Source organism: Labeo rohita, chromosome 17 (genome assembly GCF_022985175.1).
Source record: "Labeo rohita strain BAU-BD-2019 chromosome 17, IGBB_LRoh.1.0, whole genome shotgun sequence".
Lineage (NCBI taxonomy): Eukaryota > Metazoa > Chordata > Actinopteri > Cypriniformes > Cyprinidae > Labeo > Labeo rohita.
In genome coordinates this window covers 24,862,282-24,889,708 of record NC_066885.1, presented here as the reverse complement: position 1 = coordinate 24,889,708, position 27,427 = coordinate 24,862,282, and the positions used below count along the sequence as shown (strand labels likewise).

The 27,427-nt window shown below is 34.2% G+C and overlaps 2 protein-coding genes across 2 annotated transcripts in view; both read right to left on the bottom strand.

Moving 5' to 3' along the window:
- Nucleotides 1-1,794, bottom strand: part of slc25a21 (solute carrier family 25 member 21) — a 123,464-nt gene extending 121,670 nt beyond the window's left edge. The window contains exons 1-2 of the mRNA XM_051134031.1: nt 1,495-1,794; nt 1,208-1,290 (exon numbers count right to left, since the gene is read on the bottom strand). Coding sequence (XP_050989988.1) covers nt 1,208-1,290; nt 1,495-1,685 — 274 coding nt within the window. The 5' untranslated portion in view covers nt 1,686-1,794. The remainder of the gene's footprint in view (nt 1-1,207; nt 1,291-1,494) is intronic.
- Nucleotides 1,795-3,809: 2,015 nt separating this feature from the next.
- The window catches only part of plekhh1 (pleckstrin homology domain containing, family H (with MyTH4 domain) member 1), a 55,922-nt gene continuing 32,304 nt past the window's right edge, over nt 3,810-27,427 (bottom strand). Inside the window, exons 13-30 of the mRNA XM_051134019.1 lie at nt 25,465-25,575; nt 25,272-25,358; nt 22,519-22,677; nt 21,132-21,212; nt 20,778-20,957; nt 18,166-18,277; nt 17,839-17,951; nt 14,442-14,618; nt 14,252-14,349; nt 12,151-12,328; nt 10,774-10,929; nt 10,579-10,676; nt 10,319-10,460; nt 10,091-10,230; nt 8,641-8,770; nt 8,380-8,463; nt 5,921-6,067; nt 3,810-5,527 (exon numbers count right to left, since the gene is read on the bottom strand). Of these exons, the coding sequence (XP_050989976.1) occupies nt 5,345-5,527; nt 5,921-6,067; nt 8,380-8,463; nt 8,641-8,770; nt 10,091-10,230; nt 10,319-10,460; nt 10,579-10,676; nt 10,774-10,929; nt 12,151-12,328; nt 14,252-14,349; nt 14,442-14,618; nt 17,839-17,951; nt 18,166-18,277; nt 20,778-20,957; nt 21,132-21,212; nt 22,519-22,677; nt 25,272-25,358; nt 25,465-25,575 (2,376 nt within the window). The 3' untranslated portion in view covers nt 3,810-5,344. The remainder of the gene's footprint in view (nt 5,528-5,920; nt 6,068-8,379; nt 8,464-8,640; nt 8,771-10,090; nt 10,231-10,318; nt 10,461-10,578; nt 10,677-10,773; nt 10,930-12,150; nt 12,329-14,251; nt 14,350-14,441; nt 14,619-17,838; nt 17,952-18,165; nt 18,278-20,777; nt 20,958-21,131; nt 21,213-22,518; nt 22,678-25,271; nt 25,359-25,464; nt 25,576-27,427) is intronic.

The window sequence follows — 27,427 nt, the reverse complement described above, 5'->3', positions numbered from 1 at the left end:
CTCTTGTGTCCTTCAGGGAAAAAAAGCAGTTTTTGAGAGTCAGTCCAAGCTTGAGAGAAGCCAAACGCAGACCTAATCCAATCCCTGTGACCAGGTCATACATAAATTAACTTTTCACTCTACCCAGCCTCGTTAACAGGCTGCTGGAGGGAATATGACAAGTGCAGGGGGTGCAAGCTAATAACTCTGGGTTATTCTACTAATGGACGAAAGAAAGAAAGAAAGAAAGAAAGAAAGAAAGAAAGAAAGAAAGAAAGAAAGAAAAAGAAAGAACACAATCCTAAATGATTGCTAAATATGATGCAAAGGTTAAAGTGAGATGTTAAAACTTAACACCAAGTGAAAAGAGTATGCTTTAATTTAATTCTTAATGTGCAACCTGGTATCAAAAGTTCAAAATCCTTCATTTGCATTCTTAAAATAGCCTTGTATGAAAGGTAGACATCATGTAAGCAATAGAAACTCAAGCAAAAAAATTTTTGATCAACACAGACTGTTTGTAATGTCACAGAAAATAAAGTAAAGCCCCACTACACCGGTTCCTTCTCGTTAAAGAACTCTTCATGTATTAATTTTCCTGTTTCTCCGCCAATACATTTTGACGAGCTCAGAATGCATAATGAAACCTTTTCCAACGCAGTTGGCGTTATTGCTTTTTACAAATGTGCAGACTTCCGTTCCGTCTGCTGTATATGTTACATAAAACGCTTAATAAAACAATTGCACTGTTGGATATATGCATCATATGGGCGTCTTGGCTGTTGCTTTGCGTCTCGCCAGCGTTGCGTTTTTAAGACGTCTTGTCAGTGCGTCCTGGGAAAACGCCAAACAAACACACGTAGATGGTATTTTAACACAGATAAATGAACATTTTTATGTTGTCAGGGTTATTATCACGCGAACAGCCCTGAAGAGAAAGTGTCTTGAACGAAGAGGGAACGGTTTGTAAACGGAACTAACTGAAGTGCGCGTGTATCCCGCGTACCTCTCAAGACAGACATCCGGTTGATCGATCGACTTTGATATGACTATTTAAACATGTTTAATTTCATGTAAACGGCTTTGTACTATGAAAACCTGACAGAAAGTACTTAACGGACTTCAAGGCGGTTTTGAGTGTCTGCTAACTTTAATGCGCACTAGACTCTACGCGTTGGTAAACAAAGTTTGTGGATTGTGTGAAATAGAAATTTGAAGCGCGTCTTACCTGCTGATCCGCCCGCAATGATCTGATGAGAAGCTTCTCTCAGTAAACTGTGCTTTTTAGATGTCATTTTTCTGTTTCTGGGCCTGTGTTGAGGAAAACAAACTGTTATAGCAGAGTTGCCATGTTTTAAACCTGTTATTTCGAATTTATTTTAGTGTATTCTAAATTACAGTCTTGATTACATAAATTTGTGGATAAAACCAATAGTTTTCGAGCAGTCATTATTTTAAGGTGGTCATAAGCCGCACTGTACAGTGCTGAGGACTACAGGTGTGTTTAAACCTTACTTTAGTTTTAGTAGGGGTTTCAGTAAAGATTGTTTACTGTTGTTCCTCGCTTTGCGGAGGTGCAGCACACGTGCACGCGGAAGAGTCCGGAGCTGCTCTGACACGCGGCGTCTTGGCGCGCTAGAATGAGAGCATTCAATGTGTCCGCGCTCTGTTAGGCAATGCGGGTTAATTTTAACTCCAGGTCTCATTCAGTCAGAGATCAATGAGGCCACTGTAGGGCGAATATTAACGAATTATATAATATAGTAGAAATAATAAGAGAATAAATAAGATATTGTTTATTTACACTGCCCCTAGGTGTATTTCACATGGAAACGCAAGTCTGAATGTCATCGTGTTGATTAAAAAATAAATAAATAAATAAAACAATTATGCTAAAGCTTTTTTCAAAACAATGTTTTTTCTTAGTTTCAGTTATTTTAATGATTTACAAAACATTTGCTTGAGACTACTTATCTTGAAGTCAGTTTCCAAACACACAGGTCTCCTAGCAGATAACCAAAATATGTTTGTCTTAATTTTTAACAGTTTATTTAATGTTTTATCCTTCAAGTTAAAATAACCAAAATATGTTTGACTTAATTTTTAACAGTTTATTTAATGTTTTCCTGGTTAAAACCTAATAAGCATTTTTTTTCTTGTTGTATCTTTGGCTTGTGATGTTTATAGGTCTACATTTCTGTTGTCGTTTTTAGCATAAAGGAAAACTTGTAGGATATTTTATGTAATGACAGGATATTTGTACATTTTAAATCATACTTTGTGACTTAACTAAGTACTTAAATACTTATTTAAAATATTAGGAAACACTATTTTAGATAAAGTCTTTATAAATTATAAGTTGATCTTAATCTTCAAGGTATTCATTTATAATTTCACAATACATCTAATACAATGTAGGCTAAATACACTTTTAAACAATTTTTACATTGTAAGTCAAAAGTTTGGACACCTGCTCATTTTCATATTTCAACTAACTTCATAAAGTGCATTGCATGTGATTTTTTTTTTTTTTGTTTTTGTTAAAAAAGTCTCCTATATATATATATATATATATATATATATATATGTATGTATGTATGTATATGTATGTATGTATATATATATATATATATATATATTGGAACCTGTAATATTTTTTTCAGGATTCTTTGATGAATAAAAAAGTTAAAAAGAAGACCATTTATTTAAAATAGAAGTCTTTTCTAACATTATAAATCACTTTTTATCAATTTAACACATCCTTCTGAATAAAAGTATTAATTTCTTTCAAAGAAAGAAAGAAGGAAAAAATTTACTAACCCCAAACTTTGAACGGTAGTGTATATTGTTACAATAGATTTCTGCTTAAAATAAAAATAAATAAAGTAAAAAAATAAAATGACTTGAGTAATGATGCTGAAAATTCAGCTTTGCATCACATGAATAATTTTATTTTAAAGTATATTAAAATAGAAAAATACTATTTTAAATTGCAATAATATTTCACAATATATTTTTTTCTGTATTAATCAAATAAACAGCCTTTAAGAGCAGAAAAGTCTGTACTGTTAGTTGTGTCATTGTATTAGTTTCTGATACTAAAACTCTTAAGAGTTTTAAAACAGAACTCTGTTTAAAATAATTTACTTGATGTCTCATAAACTAAAAGCTGTCATTTAAAAATGCAGAAAAATATTAAAAACACATCACTGAGAGAGTCTAGGATTCCTCCGAATCACGTAGTGAGAGACAGATTTTTTTTTCTTGCAGAAGGTAACAATGAAAAGCAGGCTTTCCCTAATTTGATGTTACAGCTTGCTTATAGAGAGACTCTTGGCTGAGTAATGAGCATATTACCGTATTAGCTTAGAACATACACATTTTTTCCCCGTTTAATTTTCGAATTGTGAATTTATAGCAGGCTATTGGCAGGGAAATGCCATTAGCACTTTGACCTGCCTGGAGTGAGAGAGCAGACGAAACCCCACCCCGTCTATAAACCTACACGGTGGCCAGCAAATCTGTGAACTTTTTCAGTTATTAATCTTTTTTTTTTTAATGCAATATAAGAATAAGCAAATCTAAACAAACTGTTCTGTAAATTTGTCTGAGACTTTACTATGATTGCTCAGGGCACACAGAAAACCCTTAGCCTAAAGAAAATGATTTCTTGTAATCAAATAGAATCAAATTTTACACATGAACAAAGAATTTAACAATGCATAAAGTTAATATAATGTCACCAAATTGAGCTTATCCTTGAAATGAAATGTAAGAATTCAAAATCAAAAAAGAAACACCAGAACAATTAATTTTTTTTATTTGCAACAACCTCTCTATGCACAACTCAATGTCTGTTCTACCACATTTTTTTGGGCTTGCATCTTAATTACAAAAGTAACTTTATTCCCAAGCCACCTGAAACACTTCCAAGATTTCTAGAAAACAACTAAGGCTTACTAAAGAAAACAAGTTGGTTAGAGTTAAAACAGCAATGTTTAAGAAAATGACAATAAATATTCAAAATACAGAGACAGTGGTTTGGTTCATAGAATAATTCAAGTCATTACAGCTCTTTTTAAAAACTCATCCCAACATCCTTCGATTTTTCAAAATCTGTCATATTAAGGGTACAGTGTGCTTTACCTACTTTGTCAATTGTCCATATCTAAAACACTCTTGATAATTATGTAAAATTTTCTTGTACAAAGTAGTAACACTTGTATGTTAAATTTTTATGAATTATGGGAAAAAAAAAAAAAAAAAGAACATTGAAAACATGCACTTTATGGTAAATATGCTAAAACCTAATGTTTTTAAAAATCTAATAAAAAATTGTCATAATTATGACCATTCTCAAGCTATAAACTTCACGAAAATATATGATCCTGCACATATTAACGTCATGTTGAGAAATGTGTAAGGTATACGTCTTTCTTTTTTCTTTATACAAGAGGCAAGGCTATGGCTAGTTAGCAAATATGAAATATGTGTGTGACTTTCTGCAACTAATTTAAAAGCTAAATCTTGTCACTACATTTGTTAAAATGAACAGTTTGGCTCAGATTAAGCATTATGTTTGGTAGTACTACAGAAAATGGCACTAAACAAATGAGAAATTAAACTTTTAGCCCAAACTCTCTAACTTCACATAGTGCTGATGACATTTTCATGTCACTTCCTGCTTGGATAGATGACAATAGTACCGCTCTTGCGTCGTGCACCGAGTAAGACTGTCCTTTATATACTGATTAGCTAGCTTTCGCCGAATGTGCTGATGTATTAGAGTTGATCTGTGTAATGTTTCTACACATCCTGATATTCACTGTATAAACTTCAAATGAATGATGGTTCCATTAATTAATGTACCGTTAAACACTGGAAATGTTCTGAACCAATATAAACAAAAAAAACTTTTAACTAACTAAACATTAAAAAATTCAAACAAAGACCGAAATAAAGTCACGTTATGCACAAATGAAAAGTCAAACCGTGTCTGTAACTGGATGTCCAGTTTAAAAGCTCTAATTCTTTAAAAATGAGCGCCAAACTTTTTGCGTTCAAGAATAAAATACTCTTGGATCTGCTCTGACTCGGTGGGTGATCTTCTCAGGGTGGGTTCCTATGAGTCTCCATTTAAAAAACCACTTTGTGATGTGTTTATTTTTTTGGACTATGAACAGTGTGCAAGTTGTGACCGTTTTGCACAATAAATAACTTTTGTAGTTTATGGTTCGAAACTTCAAACGCAAAATCCTTGTATCGTATCCCAAACTTAATGATCTAAATATTTCCCAAAATGTTTTTTTTATTTGTTTGCAGACTATGGTTGCTGATGTATCCCAACACTCAGAGACTGAGGTTTTTAAAGTAGAGTGGGGCCTTTGGTAGTGTATGTCATTGAAGGGAAGTGTCGGCTGTCAATGTCCCAGAGCTTCCTGTCTCCTTGAGACCCCAGCGCTGAGCCTTGAGTCTGGTTTCCGCCCCCTGGTAAACTGGATGTCCAGTAGTTAATATAACTAGCCATAAGAAGCGTCAGTTCCAGGATCTACAGCATTGAAAGAGTTAGAGAGAGACACAATGAACATTTAACTTACTGTATCAGGCCAAAAATCACAGATATACGAGTAAAGATCAGACTCAGACTAACACGTTGGAGCTTATTAGCACTTCCTGTATCATGTAATGCTGTACGAGTGAAATTCTCATTGAAAAACCTGTTTTTATCATCGGATGTCTTTCAGATAGTGGTTTCAAAGGGGGGTGTAGGAGTTGAACTCAGGTTTTAAGCTGTTTTAAAGTTCTGATTTCACCCCCACACACTTCAGATCAGATTTTAAAGATTTAAGGTAATAAAATTTAATAGTAAAAGCACCACATATATCAGAATTCTGTCTTTACTGGCTGCATTTGGAAATGCAGTCAAACTTTTGAGACTTACCTTTGGTTTAGCCATTGCAAATAAAAGTTTATCCACAGTCTTCTTGCTCAAAGCCTGGTCTTTAATCTGGCTGACCACTAGCATGAAATCTTCCTTGCAACCTCCGAAGGTGATCACTGACTGGTATGGATATGTGACGAACGGGTGCTAAAGAAAAGCAGAACACTCAAATTGAGATATTAATGGTCTCTTACAACTCTAGCAAAGCATGTAAACACTACTGTTCAAATCTTTGGAATTAGTAAGATTTTATTTTCTCTTCAATTTAATGCATCTTTGCTTTTATTCAGAACCTAGGAATAAAAGTCTTATCTAGTGAAATGATAAAAAAAATGTATATACTTTTTAAGCACAAATGCTTATATTACACTAGCTCGACTTCACACAGTCATGTTGGAAAGCGGAAGCACACTGTAAAAAACAAAAAAAAAAAAACAATTTGTTGAGTCAACTTAAAATAATTTGTTACCCTGCAGACTTAAAAGTTCAGTCAACTCAAATAAGTTTAGTCAACTTGAAATGTTAAGTTGTACTAAGTGAAAACTTAGATATTTGAATTGACTGAACAAACAAGTTGGTTTGTTAAAAAGCTGGGCTGGTTACCCAGCTGCCTTACATTTTTAAGTTGAATGAACTCAAATATCTAAGTTGTCACTTAGTACAACTTAACATTTCAGGTTGACTAAACTATCTTTAAGTTGATTGAACTTAAAATTTTAAGGCAGCCAGGTAACAAATTATTTTAAGTTGAATCAACAAATTGTTTTTTAGAGTGTACCGACCCAGTGTTTACAACGCAAATGTGCAAAGAAAGTCAAAGACCCTTCACAAAAAAAGGTAAAACAAAGATGTTGGACATTTTTGAAATTGGAGGAGTTTTTAAGTTGAAACTTGTGAAAACTTTTTACAGTGTGCCATTTTGAACCAGAGTACACAGATGAATAACTAAAAGTATATAATTTTTCACTTTTTTTTTTAGATAATGACCAATCATTTCGCTAGAGACCCTTATTCCTCGGATGTGATTTTGTAGAGCCCTTTGAAGCTGCACTGAAACTGCAATTTGGACCTTCAACCCATTGGCTCCCATTGATGTCCACTATATGGAGAACAATCCTGGAATGTTTTCCTCAAAAACCTTAATTTCTTTTTGACTGAAGAAAGAAAGATATAATAATTTTGGATGACATGGGGGTGATTTAATTACCAGGAATTTTTTATTCTGGAAGTGAAGTAATTGTTTAAGCACCTCAACTGTTTTTTCTCTCTGTTAGCAGGTGAGAACAGTGACTGCATGAAGAGGTTAAAGCAAAAAAGACATACTGTAAAAATAGAAAACAGAAAATTACACAGTCTGCCCGACCCTGTTTATTTTTTCTCAAAACCACCAGACTTCTCCAAGTAAGAATACTGCCAGCTGGGCAAGATATAAGGACTACAGCTTTTCCAACATTTTAAACAAGCACACCTGCCAGTATGGCCCTCTCATTGCCAGATAGATATTATATAGTTTGTGAAGCCTTGAAAATGAGAAAAAAAAAAATAAATAAAAAAAAAATAATGCACTGAGCCAAGAGAGGGTGCTAAAGCTCTAAAAAGAAATGTACTTACAATGGAAGCCCAGCAGGTATTTGCACTGGAGGTTTTAAAGCAGAGATATGAAACTCATATTTTTTTCTGGCTAAATTGTCTTTTTGAGGTGGGTATGGAAACTAGTTACCGCCACTGAATAAAAATTTTAAAAAGGTTATTGCAACTTCTTATCTCACAATTCTCACTTTTTTTCTCAGAATTGCGAGAAATGAAGTCAGAATTGCATGATAAAAACTCGCAATTCAAACTTTTTTCTCGTGAATGTGAAAAAAAAGACTGATGTTCTCAGAATTGCGGGTTTATTTCTCACAATTCCGACGTAATAACTCACAATTGTGTGTAATAAAGTCAGAACTGCGAGACAGAAACTCGTAAATCTGACTCTTTTCTCAGAATTACACAAATAAAAAAGTGAGGAAAAACAAGTCACAATTGCGAAATATAAGCTCGCAATTCTGAGAAAAAAAGTCTGAATTGTGAGTTTATATCTCGAAATTCTGACTTTATTTCTTGCAAGTTTATATGTAATTCTGAGAAAAAAGTTAGATATGCAAGTTTTTATCTTATAATTCTGACTTTATAACTAGTTTATATCAAAATTCTGACTTCATTTCTCAGAATTAGAGTTTATATTTAACAATTCTGAGAATGGTGGGATTGAACACTTGACCTGTAGGCTTTCATTAGAAGAGCTTTACTGTAAGTATGTTTTTCATTTGTTTTTACAACCTAAGGGAGTCTAAATTATTTTCTGTGGTAATCAACAGCACACTTAAGAGCTTAAGCTGGAAATGACCCGTGATATTTCTTTAATGCAGTCTTGCTTTTTAAAACTATAAATAGAGCATGTATGCGCATACACTCACCATTGTGTAGTCCAGGACACTCAGGCCATCTTCATTAACAGCCAGCCACACTCGAGTTTGCTCCAGTGAAGAGGGAGGCAATGGCTGTGCACCATAAGAGTGGGAGTGAAAGGAGATATTCAGTCATGTTTTAACAGCCCTCTTGTGAAAAGGTACATCTGAAAATCTTTTCAAGTGGTCAAGTTTGTATAGAAAAATAGCTTTCAGTTTTGTCAGTGGCTAAGGAAACTGTCACCTTATCTACTGTACATCTGATCTTACCTTGGCACTGAACAGCTTGGCCCCAAAAAGAGGCCACTTGCGGGCCACGGTCAGGTAGATTCTCACACATTCGGAGGCTGTGCACCCACGAAGGACAGACCACTTAGTGGCCAAACGCTCAGCGAGTTCCCTGTGGGTAAAGTGCTTGTTTAAAGTTCAATCTAGTGCACATTCTAGTTTTCGTATCCTTTATAAAAAAAAAAAAAAAAAAATTACAGTTAATAAAAAAAGTAATACGAAAATTGGGCACTGGTAAATAGTAAATTACAAATCTTATAAATTATAGCTAAATTAATAAAATATTATATCATAAAATTATTTAAAAAATGTGTTTATATATTAAAAAATTATAGTTATACTACTAAGGTATAATTAAATGCTAACGACAAATTACAAATGAAATAAAAATGTATACAAAATGTACAGTATTATTATATTTTGATAATAAATGGGGCATTCTGTGGTCAAACAAAAAAATTATAAAAAAAAAAACTGTTTTATATATATATATATATATATATATATATATATATATGTAGACAGATAGATAGATTAGTTAACACTTTACTTTAGACCTTGATATATAATGCATTATAAATGTAGTTTTAATTTATTAATATGCCTTATAATAAGCCTTCTAATGCATTGTATGCTCATGAATAATTTTGATCACAGTTATAATACATTACAATACTTATCTATTTATTGTTACACCTTTAGAAAGTATAATGCACTAAAACACGACAGACAAACATTCAAATATTATAATTTTATTTATAATTTTATAATTTATTAATTATGATCTACTGCATAATTATAATCATACTAAAATATATACTAGTATATTAAAATATAAACTACATATCGCATAACAATTATTAATTATACTAATTATATACTCCACAAACAGCTTATTATTTTATTTTATTTTATTTTATTTTATTTTTTTATTATTAATTAAGTGAATTGAAAACTGTGATTTTTTTTTATTTTGTTATATGAGATTATATAGAAAAACCCACAGGAAAAAGACATCCTATTATATTAAAACAAAAACGACATAACTGCATAATAACAATTATTAATAATAATATAATACATGATAGTGCATAGTAATAATTGCATCAAACTGTCCTAGAATTAAATGCACTCAAAAAAAAAAAAAAAATCAAAACTCAACAAACAGGTATTTGTTTGTTCGTTCATTAATTTGTTTGTTTATTCTGTGAAGTTTTTTGTTTTGTTATATAAAACTGTAAAGATCTGGTGACCCATGTGGTAATAAGTGTGAATAAACATACTGACACAATAAAAATTTCAGTTATACATTATATCATACATATTCTAAATAGTATACAATAAATAGTAAATAATAAAATAGTATGCAATGAAATGCTAAATATAATATAATATAATATAATATAATAGTGATTATAATGTATTTATTCACCTGAGCTGCTCCAGGCTGCATTCCTTCTTGTAGCGTTTAGGGTAAAAACGCTCCAGTACCTGTAGAAGGACCTGTTGGGTCTTCGGCTGAGAAGAACCACCAGGAGACATTGCTGGGCGGTCTAGGTCACCATGTTCAACCTGAAAGATAAATGTGATAGAGGTGTATTTGTGATCCACCACTTCAAATACACTTACCCTCAAACACTCGATCCACATTAACACACACCTGTGCCATCAGCGCAGCCACCTCCAGGGCCAGTTCCTTACTGACAGGAAAGTGCCCTTGTTGTACCTCTTCATTTACTTGATATGCCAGCAGGAGGCGCTCGCGTTCAGTTTCCCCCTTAGCCTGAGCTCGGAAACACAGCCTACAAGGAAGATTGATTACTTTTAAAACCCTTACATTATTATCGATTTAGAAAAACATTCTTAATGCTTGATTTAAACAGACGTTGGGTATACAACACCAAAGTTTATCAAACGCACCTGCTTTTATAAGTGAGACGAACAATCCGTGTTCCTTCATATTTTCCTGGATGAAGTTCTTTCAGTGCCTGTTCCCACTTTGAGATCACATCACAAATCTGCACCAGAAGATTTGAAATAACATTTGATATTCTTGCAGCACTGAATTGTTTAATGCACTTTCAAAAGCTCTGATCTTCAATGTTCATATTATACTTTATTGCTGGGTTGCAGGCAGTGCTCCAGGTCTTTTCCAGAGGGGTCATCAGTGAAGAGTGCGAAGCCTGAAATCTGTGGCTTCCTCATGCCTGCTCTCTGGTTGACTGTGTTCAAGAACTCCTCCACTGTGGTGGAACCATCAAAACCTACGACCTGTAGAGATGGAGAAAGAAAAGAGCATTCTGAAAGCCTGCGAAAATGTCCTTAAAGGAGAAGTCCACTTCCAGAACAACAATTTACAGATAATGTCCTCACCCCCTTGTCATCCAAGATGTTCATGTCTGTCTTTCTTCAGTCGTGAAGAAATTGAGTTTTTTGAGGAAAACATTTCAGGATTTTTTTCCATATAATGGACTGATATGGTGCCCCGATTTTGAACTTCCAAAATGCAGTTTAAATGTGGCTTCAAACGATCCCAAATGCGGTTGTAAACGATCTAGTGAAACGATCAGTTATTTTAATTAAAAAATACAATTTAAATACTACTGTAAATACTGTAAATGTAACCACTTGCTCTCCCTGAACTCTGTGTATTCTGGCTCAAGACAGTTAGGGTATGTCAAAAAAACTCTGATCGTATTTTCTCCCTCAACTTAAAAAATCATTTCAAAATCATCTTACATCACTGCAGAAGTACCGACCCAGTCTTTGCAAAGTGAACATGCAAAGGAGATCAAACACTCTTAAAAAAAGGTAAAACAGCGATATAGTGCGATTTCTGAAGTTAAGGGAGAAAATACGATCAGAGTTTTTTGACATACCCTAACTGTCTTGAGCCAGAGTACAGAGAGTTCAGGGAGAGCAAGACAAGATGAGCGCTTGACATTAAAAAGTACATAAATTGTATTATTTTTATGAAAATAACCAATCCTTTCACTAGATAAGACCCTTTTTTTCTTGGCTGGGATCGTTTAAAACCGCATTTGGGATCGTTTGAAGCTGCATTTAAACTGCATGTTGGAAATTTAAACTCGGGGCACCATTGCAGTCCATTATATGGAGAAAAATCCTGAAATGTTTTCCTCAAAAAACAGAATTTCTTTACGACTGAAGAAAGAAAGACATGAACATCTTGGATGACAAGTCGGTGAGTACATTACATGTGAATTGTTGTTCTGGAAGTGGATTTCTCCTTTTTTCTCCTTTCAGGGCCTTGAACGTGTCAGTTATGTTGGTGTTGGTGTCTACGCAGAATCAGAAAGCTCTCAGATTTCATTAAAAATATCTTAATTTGTGCTCCTTAGATGAACAAAGATCATACGGGTTTGGAATGACATGAGGGTGAGTAATTAATGACACAATTTTCTTTTTTGTGTGCACTGTCCCTTTAATCTATGGGCTAGATCAACGGGAACAGAAAGCATTTTTGTGTACCTCATAAGTGTTGTTCATGAAGTGAACAGGTATGCTGAAGGGTAGTGAGTGATGGTAGGGGTTTCTCAGCAGAATAGACAGAATTTCCATTCGTGAAGGCTTTGCCTCTCTCTCTCCATTCTGTAAGGTTCTCTCTACTGAGCGCTGGCAGTACACAGCATACTTCCCCACCTCAGTCCTGTGGGTGTACACATAAATACAGGTTTTCAAATTCAATTACATGAGACATCACTGCAAAAACCCTTATTTGTATTGATATCTAAGTCTTGTTTTGCAATAAGCATATCAGAACTCCCTATTTTTTTATTTCTTATTTTTGTAGCAGCCTTTTTTGAGTCTTTTGACTTTAGTTAAGGACGATATACTGTACATGATATACTTAAAGGCATAGTTCACCCCAAAAAATTACAATTCTGTCATTCTGTCATGTCATTTACAATTCGGTCATCTTCGGAACACAAATTAAGATATTTTTGATGAAATCCGAGAGCTTTCTGACCCTGCTTAGACAGCGGTGTAACTACTATGCTCAAGGCCCAGAAAGACAGTAAGGACATTGTTCTTACTAGAAGTATTCTCGTAGCTTCATAACATTAAGGTTGAATCACTGATGTCACATGGACTATTTTAACCTTTCTGGGCCTTGAACGTGCCAGTTGCGTTGCTGTCTATACAGGGTCAGAAATCTCTCGGATTTCATCAAAAACATCTTAATTTGTGTTTTAAAGAGTAAAAACGGAATATAAAAGCAAATATATATTTACACATTTAATATAAATTTAATCTAAAGTTTGTTTTTTTGGCAAGAAATTAAGGAATTTTTTTTATATATATTATAAATGTATGAAAATAGAAAATGGTTGTTTAAAGTTTTAAAAGATATTTCACAATGTTATTGTTTTTACTGCATTTTTGCTGAAAGGAATGCAGCCTCAGTGAGCTAAAATGACTTTTTCCCAAAAAAAAACAAAAATTTAAATGTAAAACTTTTAAACAGTGGTGTATAGTTCTGAAGTTATATACCTGAATGTATAAAATGTAAATTCTTAAAATATACAGCCATATATTTGATTTATAAACGTGTTTATAAATCAAAATATTCAGTAATAAGTCCTAAATATATAGTTGAAATATATAGTTTAAATATATATATCTGTATATAATAATACAACTATTCACAGACTATACAGAGGTGGCCAAAATTATTAAAACACCAGTATTTTAACCAGTTAAAAATGGTTTTAAGTCAGTTATTTCTATCTTTTGCTGTAGTGTGTCAGTAGGACATACCAGTTTACATTTGCAAACATTTTGCCATTAATTGTAAAAATCCAATGAAATTTTTGTTTGCACAAGGAGTCTGAGAAAAGCCAGTGCTCCACACAGAGATCTGATCTCATCATCCAGTCTGTTTGGAATGACATGAAGAAACAAAACAAACTGAGAGTAAATCCAGAAGAACTGTGGCAACATCTCCAAGATGCTTCATCAAACCTACCTGCAAAGCTACAGTACTGTTAAAAGTTTTAGGCACTTAAAATGAGGATGCCATCAAAAAATAATGTCATAAATAGATTTTCTTTGTCAATTAACTTCTACTGACTTCAAATCAACATTTGGTGTGACCATGCATGAGTTTAAAATCAGCTTTGGCCCTAGGTACACATAGTTTTTCCGGTAGCTTTGCAGGTAGGTCTCTTGAAGCATCTTGGAGACGTTGCCACAGTTCTTCTGGATTTAGTCTATTTCAGTTTGTTCCATTTCCTCATGTCATTCCAGACAGACTGGATGAAGATGAGGTCAGATCTCTGTGTAGAGCACTGGCTGTTCTCAGACTCCTTGTGCAAACAAAAACCTCACTGGATTATTATAATGAATGGCAAAATGAATGTTTGGAAATGTAAACTGATACTTCCTACTGACACACTACAGCAAAAGAGAAATAACTGACTTAAAACCATTTTTTTTTAGCTGTTGAACTAGTGTTTTGGCCACCACCGTATATGGTACATATTATAAACAAATACATATTTCAGAATCAGTCTGAAAGTGAATATATATATTGGAATTTATTCAACATGTACAAAACACTGTACTTGACCTGGGATCTGCGTTCCGCTGCAGGTACTGTCTCAGGTACCACAGGAAATGATGCTGAGGCAGGAAGAGAGCTACACACAATGATAACAGCTGCCAGCACTGAGAAAGAAAGAGAGATATAGAGATATAAAGCACTTCATATGATAATACAGTGTGAAGCGTGTTTGTGTGTGCAAAAATATGACACTGACCTGCGTGAGGGAGTAGTTGTGAGGAGTGCGGCAGTTGGTCTGTTTGATCAGCTGACAGTACATCTCATTCTGCAGCTCTGGATGTGTTAGGCACACCTGCAGTGCATTCTGGGCCAGCGAGGTGTGGTAGTCGATGGAGGGAGATTCCACCAGCACATTGATGAACAGCTGACATGACTACCAGGGGGACAAAAGTGTTGGAAGAGAGAAGCCAAATAAGCTTAAAATACACAGAACAACCAGCAGATGGCGAACTCCTCACACAACATGTAAGCGCGCACAGCTGTTTCTGTGGCCGTACAGACTGCGCATGCAACAACACGCTTTACTTTCTTATTAACATTCCGTTTCTGTTCGTACAGAAATTCTTACAATGCAAATTAAATCAAGTCAGGATGTAGCTGTCAGCCCCCCATTCATTACTTCAGAGTGGGAGGCCTTTTCTTTCAGTATCAAATGACTACCTAAAAAGCCCCTCTGATCTTCAAAGAGCACTGAGGGCTGCGTATGATGCTAGCTCTCGAGGATACGCCATTGAACTGTCAATAGGGCATAATGTCTGCAAACCTCTGGAGAACAAGGTTCTCAATAGAAAACGGGAGCCTGAGGAGAAACTACGGGCAACTGGAATGAGACTAACTCTCCAAACACTGTCAGCGATCCTCTTTGAACTTAGAATGAAATGTTTAGGCCTGTCCTCAAAATGAGATGTTACAGGGCTAGTGCTGTTTCCCACACAAAGCGCTGAGAGGCACTTGTTGTGGAGTCATTAAGTAGAAGTAGCGATACTACTAACTACATTTTTTTAGCGTAATGGATGACCGTAGCAAACCCTATTTAACTTTTTTTTTACATTATTTACATGTAGCTTTACAAATTAGTGATCTGGGGTACAATTAAAGGGGCAGTTTTTGTAATTAAAGAGAGCTTTCTGACCCTGCATAGACAGAAACTTAACTGACACATTCAAGGCCCAGAAAGGTAGTAAGGACATTGTTAAAATAGTCCATGTGACATCAGTGGTTCAACCGTAATGTTATGAAGCTATGAGAAAACAAAAATAACTTAAACAATTTCTTCTTTTCCGTGTCAGTCTTCGGCATGTGTTCATAAGAGTATCACAACGAATGTAAACGTGTCAGTTGCATTGCTGTCTATGTAAGGTCAGAAAGCTCTTAGATATCATCAAAAATATCTTAATTTGTGTTCTGAAGATGAACGAAGATCTTACGGGTTTGGAACGACATAAGGGTGAGTCATTAATGACTAAATTTTCATTATAGGGTGAACTATCCCTTTAAGTAAACATAAGTGCACTCTTGATTTTGATTCATTCCTGTGAATCATTTAAATCCATTTACCAAAAAGATTCATTCAGATTAATTCACTGATTCGTTTAGTGACTCCTTTTACAGATTACACGCTTAAGCCAGTAGGTTGAATCAACTGTATTTTTTGTGTTTGATAAAGTCATTAAATTGTTTACTCCACTAAATTGTTACAAAACATCCTAGTCGTTCACAGTTGAAAACGTATCATTCTTTATTAAAATTAACATCTACAAATCTAGTAAGAGATTTCAGCATCAAAGCTAAACAGGGATATTAGCCAAAATTACAAAAAAAAAATAAATAAATACCATGAGCACATACACTACCACTCAAATGTTTTTGAACAGTAAGATTTTTATGGTTTTTTTTTAAAGGATTCTCTTCTACTCACAAAGCCTGCATTTATTTGATTCAAAATACAAACAGCATTAATATTCTGAAATATTTTTAGAATTTAAAACAACAGTTTTTTATTCAAATATATTTTAAATATTTTTAATTTCTTTTTCCTGAAGAAATGCTGTTCTTATATTTATCAATATTTATCAATTATATTATCTGTTTTCAACATACTACAACTACTACTACTAATAATAATAATAATAATGTGTTTTTTGAGCATTAAATCAGAATATTAGAATGATTTCTGAAGGATCATGTGACTGGAGTAATGATGCCAAAAAATTAGCTTTGAAATCACCGGAATAAATTATATTTTAAAGTATATTCAAATAGAAAACAGTTATTTTAAATAGTAAAAACATTTCAACATTTTACAAATGCAGGCTTGGTGAGCAGAAGAGACTTCTTACTGTTCAAAAACTATTGACTGGTAGTGTAACAAAATTATTAAAACCTAAAATGAAATGAAACTTAAAAAAAAATAAAAGTATATAAATAAAACCTAATTTAAAATATGTATACATACTATAATAGAATATAAATAATACTATAATAACAGTTTATCATATTAAAACATTTTATTTGTATTACCAGCCATTTTTATTCATGCGTAATTCTTACACCATCTTATGCATCATGATTTGCTCACTTTATTTTCAAATGAGATTTTGTTAGTTCAGTTAATTCAGACTCTTATTCAGACTCAAAATTAGATTAATTTTAAGTCTAAACAACACTCAAAATGAACAAGCCATCTCATGTTTAGTTAAGGAAGCAAACATTAATATATTAATATATCATCGAGGCTAATAAATTATCAGATATTTGTTTCAGTTATTTCTTGTTCTTAAATATCTTAAATTAATACATTACAAAAAGTAGTACTGTCAAATATCTTTAGAATTTAAAGTAACTAATTTCTGTTTTCTGTTATGTCTGTGGCCAAGCTACATTTTCACCAGTTTTCAGTCCCAAACATTTGAACATTAGTGTGTCATGCTCAATTAATTTTAGCAATTTGTGTCATTTGCCTTTGCATTATGTGTATTCGGTCATCAACCAGCCTGCTATTTTGATCTCAGCAAGGTTTATCAGCATGTGTGTACTAAAAACTTATTTTACTTCATTTTAGAGTACCTTTTTTCTATATTGTTAGCCATGATTTAGTGTCCTTAGAGATCCTTAATGTTTTGTGCCAACAAACCTTCTCTGATTTTATTACTTATAGTGTATCCAAGTACTACTGTTTCGAAAGTGTAGCCTGACTGTAGTTGAGCTACTATAAATTATGAATAGCATGTAACTTGGCAAGCTACAGTTTCAAAGCAGCTTCCTCAACAAGACTTCACTGCAGAAAGGGTTTTTATTTTTTTTTTTTTTTTATGTCAATCAGAGCCAAATCCAGCTCATTATCTCCTGTGCTATAATGAGCACAAGGCCTCCCATCACAGCCTTTGATCCTGCTGTGGGAGACACAGTAGCTCTCTCACACACAGGGACAGGACGGCACCATCAACCCTCAGGAGAGGAGGATGAGGACAACTTAGAAGTGTTTCGAGAGATGGAGCGACGCTTCAGGGAAGATAAGGACAACAACAGCACATAAAGACTAGAGCGTTTGTGAATGAAAGAGAGTAAAAGAAGACACAGATGAGAGCGTTCACCTTAAAGAGCTTCAGAGCTTCTGTTTGAAGTGCCTCGGAGGGCAGCGTGGTGAGAGGATACCGCAGTCCCTCTTTACTGAAACACAACACTTCACGTTTCCACAGAGCGGAGTCTGCACACATGAACACACAACAGATTGAAAAACAAATCAAAATGGCACAGCAGCTGTTATCAGGCCATAAGAACTGGTTGTAAACACTGTCTGGGGTCTAGATTGAGTAATTCAATCTGTCTGTCTCAATTTAAAACCATTCATCTAGCAACTTGAGAAGCAGTTGTACTTGTAGAAGCGTGCAGTTGGTAGATGTTTTAAAATAACTCCTGACCTGGGTCTCCATCCACATCCAACAGCTTGCCAATTAGCTGCTCGTACTCTGTTCCCACCCTCAAACTGGCACAACTGCCTGCCGCGACGGTCAGGTGGTACAGCCAGGTGTCCTACGCGCAAGACAGCAAAATAACGCAGATGTTTAACAGAGCTAAATTTAATTTACTAAAAGGAGTGACACTACTGAACAGCTGAAGTGATGACCTACTGAAAAACGTAGTAATGTAGCTCAAGTGTTATTAACAAACTAGTAAACATCATTTGAAATAATACATTAATGTTATATACAGTGTTAGGAAGGTTACTTTGGAAATGTGATGGGTTACAGATTACAAGTTACCCTATTTAAAATGTAATTATTAAAGTAATGTAACTGATTACATGTGGTTACTTTTTGATTACTTTTCTAAATTTGTAACAAATGTTTTCAACGGTTAATCATTTTCAAACATTTAAACCTGGCAGGGTTAATCTTACAGTCGTACTCAGCACTGATTAGCATCAGACTTTAAAAATCCTTTATCTCTTTAATTAAGATCATAATATTTTATTTTAAAGCACAGCCACCACAAAATCAGACTTTAGCACCTCTTTTTACTTTGAGATTGTTCTGAGGTTAAATGCAGGTTTAAAATCATAACAAAAATGGTAAATATTAATAAAAGAAGTATTCAGATGTAACCCCATTTGTAATCGTTGTAATTTTAACAACTGTAATTTAATTACACATTTTTCTCAGTAACTATAGCAGATTAACGGTGTTTTTTATTTTTTTATTTTTTATTAATTAAATTATGCAACTCTGTTACATGTACTAATTACTCCCCAACATTGGTTGTATAATATTTAATAATCAAAAATGTTGCTTTGGCAAATAACTGATATTAAATGTTTAATGAGAATGACTACAATTACTCAAATTAAAACTGAAATTAAAAAAAACGTTGGCGGAAATAGCTTCGTTGTTAGTGCGTTGACATATAGCGCAGCTGCGCTCACGGCGACCCGAGTTCGATTCCCGTCTTGAGGTCCTTTGCTGATCACGCTCCCCTCTCTCCTCCCAGCTTTTTCCTGTCATCTCTCTACTGTCCTATCACAATAAAAGGCATAAAAACTAAAAAAAAAAACTAAACGAAATAAAAAAAAACCCATAAAAGCTAAATAGAAATATTTAAAACAAATGCCAAAAACCCATTAAATTAATAAAACCAAAATGACAACAAAAACCGAATATATAAAATAAAAACTCCAAATATTACCAAATAAATAAATAAATAAATAAATAAATAAACAAACTGATGTAGCTTTTAAAATGCTACATCATTAGCAGTGTAGCATGACAATTTTGAATTTTATTTCATTTTAGTAAATCAATTCATTTAGATGTTTCCTTTGATGCAAAGACTTCCGTGCAGACTAGACCGAAAAAAAAAAAATTTTCAAATAAGTATTTTTCATTTGAACTTGAAATAACCTTAAAAAAATGTAGCCCATTTCACAACTGTTTTAACTGTGATAAAAAAAAAATGTTTCTTGAATACCAAATCAGCATAGAATTAGAATGGTGCTGAAAATCAGCTTTGCCATCAAATTAATAAAATACATTTTAAATAAAAATAAAATAGAATAAAAAAGTTAATTTAAACCGTATGTTTCAATGTTTTTACTGTATCTTTGATCACATAAATGAGAGACCTCCTTCAAAAACATAAAATCTGATGATATTTTATTGACAAGTTGATCTGTTTAAATGTTGTTAAAATGATGCATAACGTGTTTGTAACTTAAAGGATTAGTTCACTTCCAGAATAAAAATTTCCTGATGATTTACTTACCCCTATGTCATTCAAGATGTTCATGCCTCAAAAAGAAATGAAGGTTTTTTTAGGAAAAAATTCCAGAATTTTTCTCCATATTGTGGACTTCAGTGGTGGCCAACAGGTTGAAGGTCCAAATTGCAGTTTCAATGCAGCTTTAAAGGGCTCTACACAACCCCAGCCAAGGAACAAGGTTCTTGTCTAACGAAATGATTGGTAATTTTCTAAAAAAAAAAAAGTTAAAACTGACATACTTTTTAACCACAAATGCTCATCTTGCAGTGGCTCGACTTTACACGTTACGTAGTCATGCTGGAAAGGTCACAGGTGACGTAGGCAGAAGTACCGACCCAGTGTATACAAAGCAAACGTGAAAAGAAAGTCAAACACCCTTTATAAAAAAAGGTAAAACAATGATGTCGGATGATTTTCAAATTGGAGGAGAAAATGAGATCAGAGTTTTTCGACACTAACTGTCTTAAGCCAGAATACACAGAGTTCAGGGAGAGCAAGACAAGACGAGTATTTGAGATTAAAAAGTATTTAAATTGTATTTTTTTAAATGAAAATAACCGATCGTTCCTGTTGGCTCCAATTAAAGTCCACTGTATAAAGAAAAATTCTGGAATGTTTTAATTCCTTTTCAACTGAAGACAGAAAAACATAAACATCTTGGATGACATGGATGACATCTTGTATATGAATTAAGTATTTTACATATTGCATTATAATAAACAAGTACTTAGGTAAATGCTAGGCAAAATTCAGATTGTGTTTGTGGTGCAAGTGATACCTTTTCTTGTTTAGTACCGACGAGCAGGTAGGTGGGGCTTTGCTCTTTAGGATGGACCACTAACGTAAAGTGAGAGGAGAGGAAGCCCCGCCCACCTGCTTCATAATCCTCATCAGAGTCACATGACCTGTCCACTTCTTCCACCCGTGCTTCCCGAACACGTAGCTGACCCAGTGGGAACTGCCACAAACACATATTTGATCTCAGTTTAAAACAGCATCGTATGCATACTTTTCTTTACAAATTAGGTGAAATCACGTGAAAAATTATAAACTTCAGTTTAAATGGAAGCTATGCAGAGCTAGTAAAATGTAAGGATGAACAAGGAATTTAAGGAAGCTAAAAAATATCCACCTTGTCATCCTGGTTCCGGTAGTAGTAGAAGACTTTCCCAATCAAAGCACACCACACAAGCTTTGAATGACCATGTTTCACCTGTAGTAAAATTAAAGACATCATCAGAAAAATGATGAGAGATAGTTAAATGACTTAAAATGAGAAAATTATATCACTTCAAACACCCATTTGACAAGACATCTTGAAGATCAAGACACATACAGGAAAAAACATTACTTATATATCCTGACCTGTCAATCAAAACCCTTTAGATGTGGTCAAGTCACCTCCCACCCAACACCTCACACACACACAGCCTGTGATCAAGGACTCCCTATCAGATACATTCCAGGCCTGATGACCTCAGCTCTGTCGCAGCATGTACCAGCCATCCGGGAATCTCATCCCACGCTCCTCGCTTTAATCGTCATCACTTCATTGTTTTATATTTGTATCAAAACTCTTACCGTTATGATATGAAAATAGATGCATTGATATGCTGGACTAGATGTAGATACACTGTTCAAATAGTGTAGATTTTAACTTTTTAGTTTTAGTTCGTGGCTAACGTCATAAGCTGATGCATATTCAAAAGTAAAAGTAAAAACCAAATCGAATTTTCATTGGGTTCAGCAATACTGATTTGTTCTAACATCTTAAAGAAGTCCACTTCCAGAACAATAATTTACAGATAATCTATCATTTATTTTCATTAAAAAATAAAAATGTAAATACTTTTTAAATGTCAAACGCTTGTCTTGTCTTGCTCTTCCCAACCTCTTTTTTTCCGGTTCATGACAGTTAGGGTATGTTAAAAAAACTCCCATCTCATGTTCTCCCTCAACTTCAAAATTGCCCTATATCGCTGTTTTACCTTTTTTGTTAAGGGTGTTTGATCTTCTTTGCATGTGCACTTTGCAAAGACTGGGTCGGTACTTCTGCAGTGATGTAGGATACTTTTGAAATGATTTTTGAAGTTGAGGAAGAAAATATGATTGGAGTTTTTTGACATACCCTAAATGTCTTAAACCAGAATACACAGAGTTCAGGGAGAGCAAGACAAGATGAGCATTTGAGATTTAAAAGTATTTAAATTGTATTTTTTTTTAATGAAAATAACTTATCTTTTCGCTAGATAAGTCCCTTCTTCCTTGGCTGGGATCGTTTACAACCCATTTGGGATCATTTGAAGCCGCATTTAAACTACATTTTGGAAGTTCAAACTCAGGGCACCATATCAGTCCATTATATGGAAAACATTTTTTCCTCAAAAAAACATTTTTTTTTTCCGACTGAAGAAAGAAAGACATGACCATCTTGGATTACAAGGGGGTGAGTACATTATCTGTAAATTGTCGTTCTGGAAGTGAACTTATACTTTAATAACACTCCTGTGAGGTCATACCTTAGTTAGCCAGCCTCGCACTGTGGGCTTAGCTTCTTTATCCATGGAAATTGGTCCACTGGCCTGAACCTTGAGAACATTCTGGAGAACTCTGATCCAGTCCTCCAGGATATTTGGGGAGTCTGCAGCCAAGTAAAACGTCTTCTTCTCTGTAATTAACTAGAAACAACAAGCACATGAGGAAAAACATGGACAGAGATTTAGTCAACAAAACTGGTTAATCATACTATGATTACAGTGGCACTGACATAAAAATTCTGTCTGATATTGATAAGCAGATAAATATTTTCATTTTATGGCATTTTATGTAATATTGAGATTTTAAAAAAATGGTCTAAATAAAAACAAAATGTTCGCACACTAATATTTGTCGTCTTCTTCTTTTTTTTTTTTTACTTTTTGTCTAAATAAACTAATAAATAGATGACTCTTAAATCTTAATAGACAAAAATTCATTTCACCACAATTCAGTGTCTAGTAGAATTTATTCCAAGTCAATTAGTAACAGTAAAACAGATGTTTCAGAATAAATTCATTTTATAATTACGATTAAAGCTGCACAATTCTGGATAAACTGAGATTCACAATTTTTGTTTGTTTGTTTGTTTGTTTCAATAATAAGCAAATAACATGTAATTTACTAAAGGCTGACAAAATATTTATTGCCTCATTCTATTCAAAAAAAGTTTGAATGAATATTTCAATGACTCATAAATACTGTACCTCACTTGTTCCATGACTGAATGAATCAGCATTTTTGAACGAATCTCTTGAATGAATGATTCAATGATAAATAAATTTCTTAACAGTTAGTTGTCGCCACCTAGGGGCGAAACAATGTATTCAACATTAGGTGTGTTTCCATGACAGATTTGCGTAAAACTTTTGCAATATTTTATAAATGTCAATAAAAAAAACTATTTAATTGACGCAGTTTCCATTAACTGATGTTATGCAACTAAAACTTAATTTTTTCCTCTCACAATAAGTCATGATGAATGATGTTGGTAGGTTTATGTATATCACAGCCACCGCATTAGCCATTATTTTTAATCAAAGGAGATGTAGACGTGTATCTTTAACACAAGCATTGAATAGAGTCAGAGCCATAATACTTGTGAGTGGCCACGTATGAGATTTTTCTCGGAGGTTATAGTACATTAAAGAATGATTATGTGACCAAGTAAGCTGTAAATGCGAAAAAATCTGTTTCCATTGCAGTTCTGTGAAATATTTCTTTTTCGAATTGCCTGAAAAAGCCACCTCACGTAAGCATAAAAACTGTTTTGCAATATATGGAAGTATTTTGCAAAATTGACGTGTTTCCATTGGGTGTATTTTTAATTTGCAATTTCAATTTGCACAGTGTGAAGGGTAATGGAAATGCAGCTATTGTAATCAACAAATGTGATTTAAAGCACCAGTCTGAAGCAAAAATCACTTTCGAAAGATGATTTGGTCCATTGTAATCGCTACCATATCCTAACTATAAACTTTTATCCCAGTACTTTTGTGATAATATGAATGAGTAGCTGTGTTTCCATTACCCTTCAAATTGTACAAATTGAAATTGCCAATTGAAAATACGCCTAATGGAAACTTGTCAATTTCACAAAAGCTCACATATATTACAAAAAGCTTTTACACTCACAAGAGGTGGTTTTTCAGGCAATTTGAAAAAGGAATATTTTGCAAAACTGCAATAGAAACTTTTTTTGCATTTACAGGTCACATGGTCTATGTAAAAAGTCATATGATCGCTCTTCAACGTAATATAACCAGCGCACTATAGCCAACACACAGTGTAGCTAGTATAAACATAAAAACTGATTAGAGTGGCCGCGATCAGCTCCGGTGGCCACGTCGGAGCTGTAACGCCGCAAACATGTGCAGTGTAAATAGTCTAATGGCAGGGAAAGCCCCTTATATTTGAGAGTGGTCACGTATGAAGTGTTACTTGGAGGTTATAGTACATTGAGGGATGATCATATGACTTTTTACATAGACCATTTGACCTGTAAATGCAAAAAACGTTTCCATTGCAGTTTTGTGAAATGTTCCTTTTTCGAATTGCCTGAAAAACCACCTCATGCAAGTGTAAAAACTTTTTTGCGATATATGTGAGTTTTTGCAAAGTTGATGCGTTTCCATTAGCCGTATTTTCAATTTGGAATTTCAATTTGCGCAATCTGAAGGGTAACGGAAACATAGCTACAGACAAATTGTTTTCATTTAGAAATAAAATCGTGTGGGTGTTTGAATCGAGTATGTGATCTTTAAACGATTAATTGTGCAGCACTATTTATGATATTAAACAAAATACAAAAAACAAATAAGTATGTCTGTCTCTGTCTGTCCATGAGTGAACTGAAAATTTGGAGATTATAGATTATAAATCATCTCGGTCATGATGGAATGTAATTGCAGAACATCTTCCAAGTCATGTGGTAACAGTAAAACAGGTCCAGATGACCTACAATAAGTTCTCCAAGCCATTTTTTGATTGTGATATTCAATTCCTCCCAAATTGTGATTACACTGATTCAAGACTGAGGAAATTATACATAATTTCCCATTATTATTATTATTATTATTACGCCTTTGAAAACCTGAAAATGACAGCACTTAAGAGCTGAACATCCCCTCAAAATGCAAGTGAAACTCATGTGATACCCATATCAGGCTGTTTCTGAAAGCCTCAGGCTGACAGATTTGTTAAAGCCTGTTTAGGTGTATCAGCGTGTGTCTCTCACCTGGAATGTCTGCGCTCCCTCTCCGCGGGCTATATGACACGAAGAGTTCAGCTCCATTTGGCCCTGAGGTTTCCGGATCACGTCACTCTGAGAACAGAACAAAGCCAGATATCATCAGCGCTGTAACTCTAAACTTCCTTCCCTCACACCGTCTCACAAATACCACCAAAGAGTTGTGGAAAAGTCTACTCACCGGCGACTTATAGTACAAGATCTCCCCATTCCTCAGAATGAACCAGCGCCTCTTCCAAGCTTTCACCTGACTGCCCATTTTCAGCAAGTAACCCGTCTTTTCTAAAGTCTCCTATATTGAAAGACACATACAAAGCCTTTAAACATGGACAATCTGTCTTCTAACTCTATCCTTCAAACAGGAATAGGACTGAAGTAAATGGGAATGCTAACTGATAGCTTTCTCCAGGTATTACAGACTTCCTTTGACCAATACTAAAATGTAAGAAAAGACTGTGTAACAGTTACAAATGTCATTTGAAGAACCTCTACACTAAAGAAATATGCATATATACACTACCATTCAAAAGTCTTGGGTCAGTAAGATTTTCTTTAAAGGGGGCATCAGATGCAAAAATTCACTTTTATATGGTGTTTGCATATAAATGTGTCTTAGCAGAGTATGGATGCAACCACCGTACAATGTTAAAAACCCACTCACTTCTTTTTTTAATCCCCAAAAAACTTTTTATTTATTCTGTTAAAATAATTTTTCAAATCAAGCCATTCTCAGCATCTTGTCTGTGTGACGACACACCGACAGAGGCCGCTCCCACGATAGCTGATTGACATGGCTGTCTTACCTTAGACCCGTCTTAAATGAGCAGTAACAGTCCGATCACCATTGTTTTGATGCTGGAACAGAGACGTAGACAAGAATGGCTCCTAAGTGATTGAGGTGTTCTGTTGTTGGATGTAATAATGAACATAGTAGTCATCATTTACTTCCAACATCTGAGCCGCTGAAGATGCAGTGGATTATCTTTGTTTGTGAAGGGAATGTGCCTCCCGATCTACATAAATGCGTCTATGTTCACACCAAACATTCATGATCCAGCTTCACTTACAGCAGAAGTGAGTATAAGATTTTTTTTTTAATGAATCTCTGTCATTGCATGTCCTAATAACGTGCAAGTTTAGTGGGTAAATGCGACTAAATGTGGCTAAAGTAAACAGGCCCATCACTCCACAGAGAGTAGAGAGGGGCGGGGCGAGCAGAGCTCATTAACATTTAAAGCAACATCGACCTAAACAGGATGATTTTTGCAGGGCTGATTTTGGCAAGGTAAAAAAGGTGTTTTGATTTTCTGAGTAGTATGACATCATATTGCTCAGGCCCCACCCACAACCACTGACAGACTGTCCCGCCATTTTCTCCATGCTCAAGCAGCTGTAGGGACAACAATGTCTCATAAACAATGCAGGTGTTTTGTAGTTGGATGGAAAAGTGAACATAAGAGTCTTCTTTTTCTCCCGACATGAGAGGACACAGTGGATTAGTTTTGTTTTTGATGCGCCATCGAATACACAAAAAAACAGAATAAAGGGACGGGGTGAGCAGTAGCTCATTATCATTTAAAGAGCCATGCACCAAAATGGGTTGCTGTGAACAGAGCTATTTTTGACAAATCAAAAAGGTTGCTTTCAGTGAACACTGAGAAATTTTAACCAAAGTATTTTGTAGACTTTTAATGAAGACCCTAAAGCGTCATACAAATTTTACATTTTGAAAAATGGCATCTGATGTCCCCTTTAAAAGAAATTAATAATGAAATTACCACTTTAGTCATTTTATAACATTAGACTGCAACATCAAAAGTGACAGTAAAGACAGCTGTGTAATGTATTAAATGTATTCAATTCCTTTTTCTAGTAAAAACATTTTTATTTCAGTTAATTGCTTTTCTTTTGAACTTTCTATTCATCAAAAAAATCCTGAAAATAGAAAAACCACGTTTTCTGGTTTCCAAAAATATTAAGCAGCAAAATTGTTTCCAACTGTGATGACAAGCATGTCAGAATGATTTCTAAAAGATCATGGAACAATGAAGACTGGAGTAATGGCTGATGAAAATTCAGCTTTGCCATTAAAGGAATAAATTACATTTTAAATTGTATTAAAACCAAAAACAATAATTTTAAAT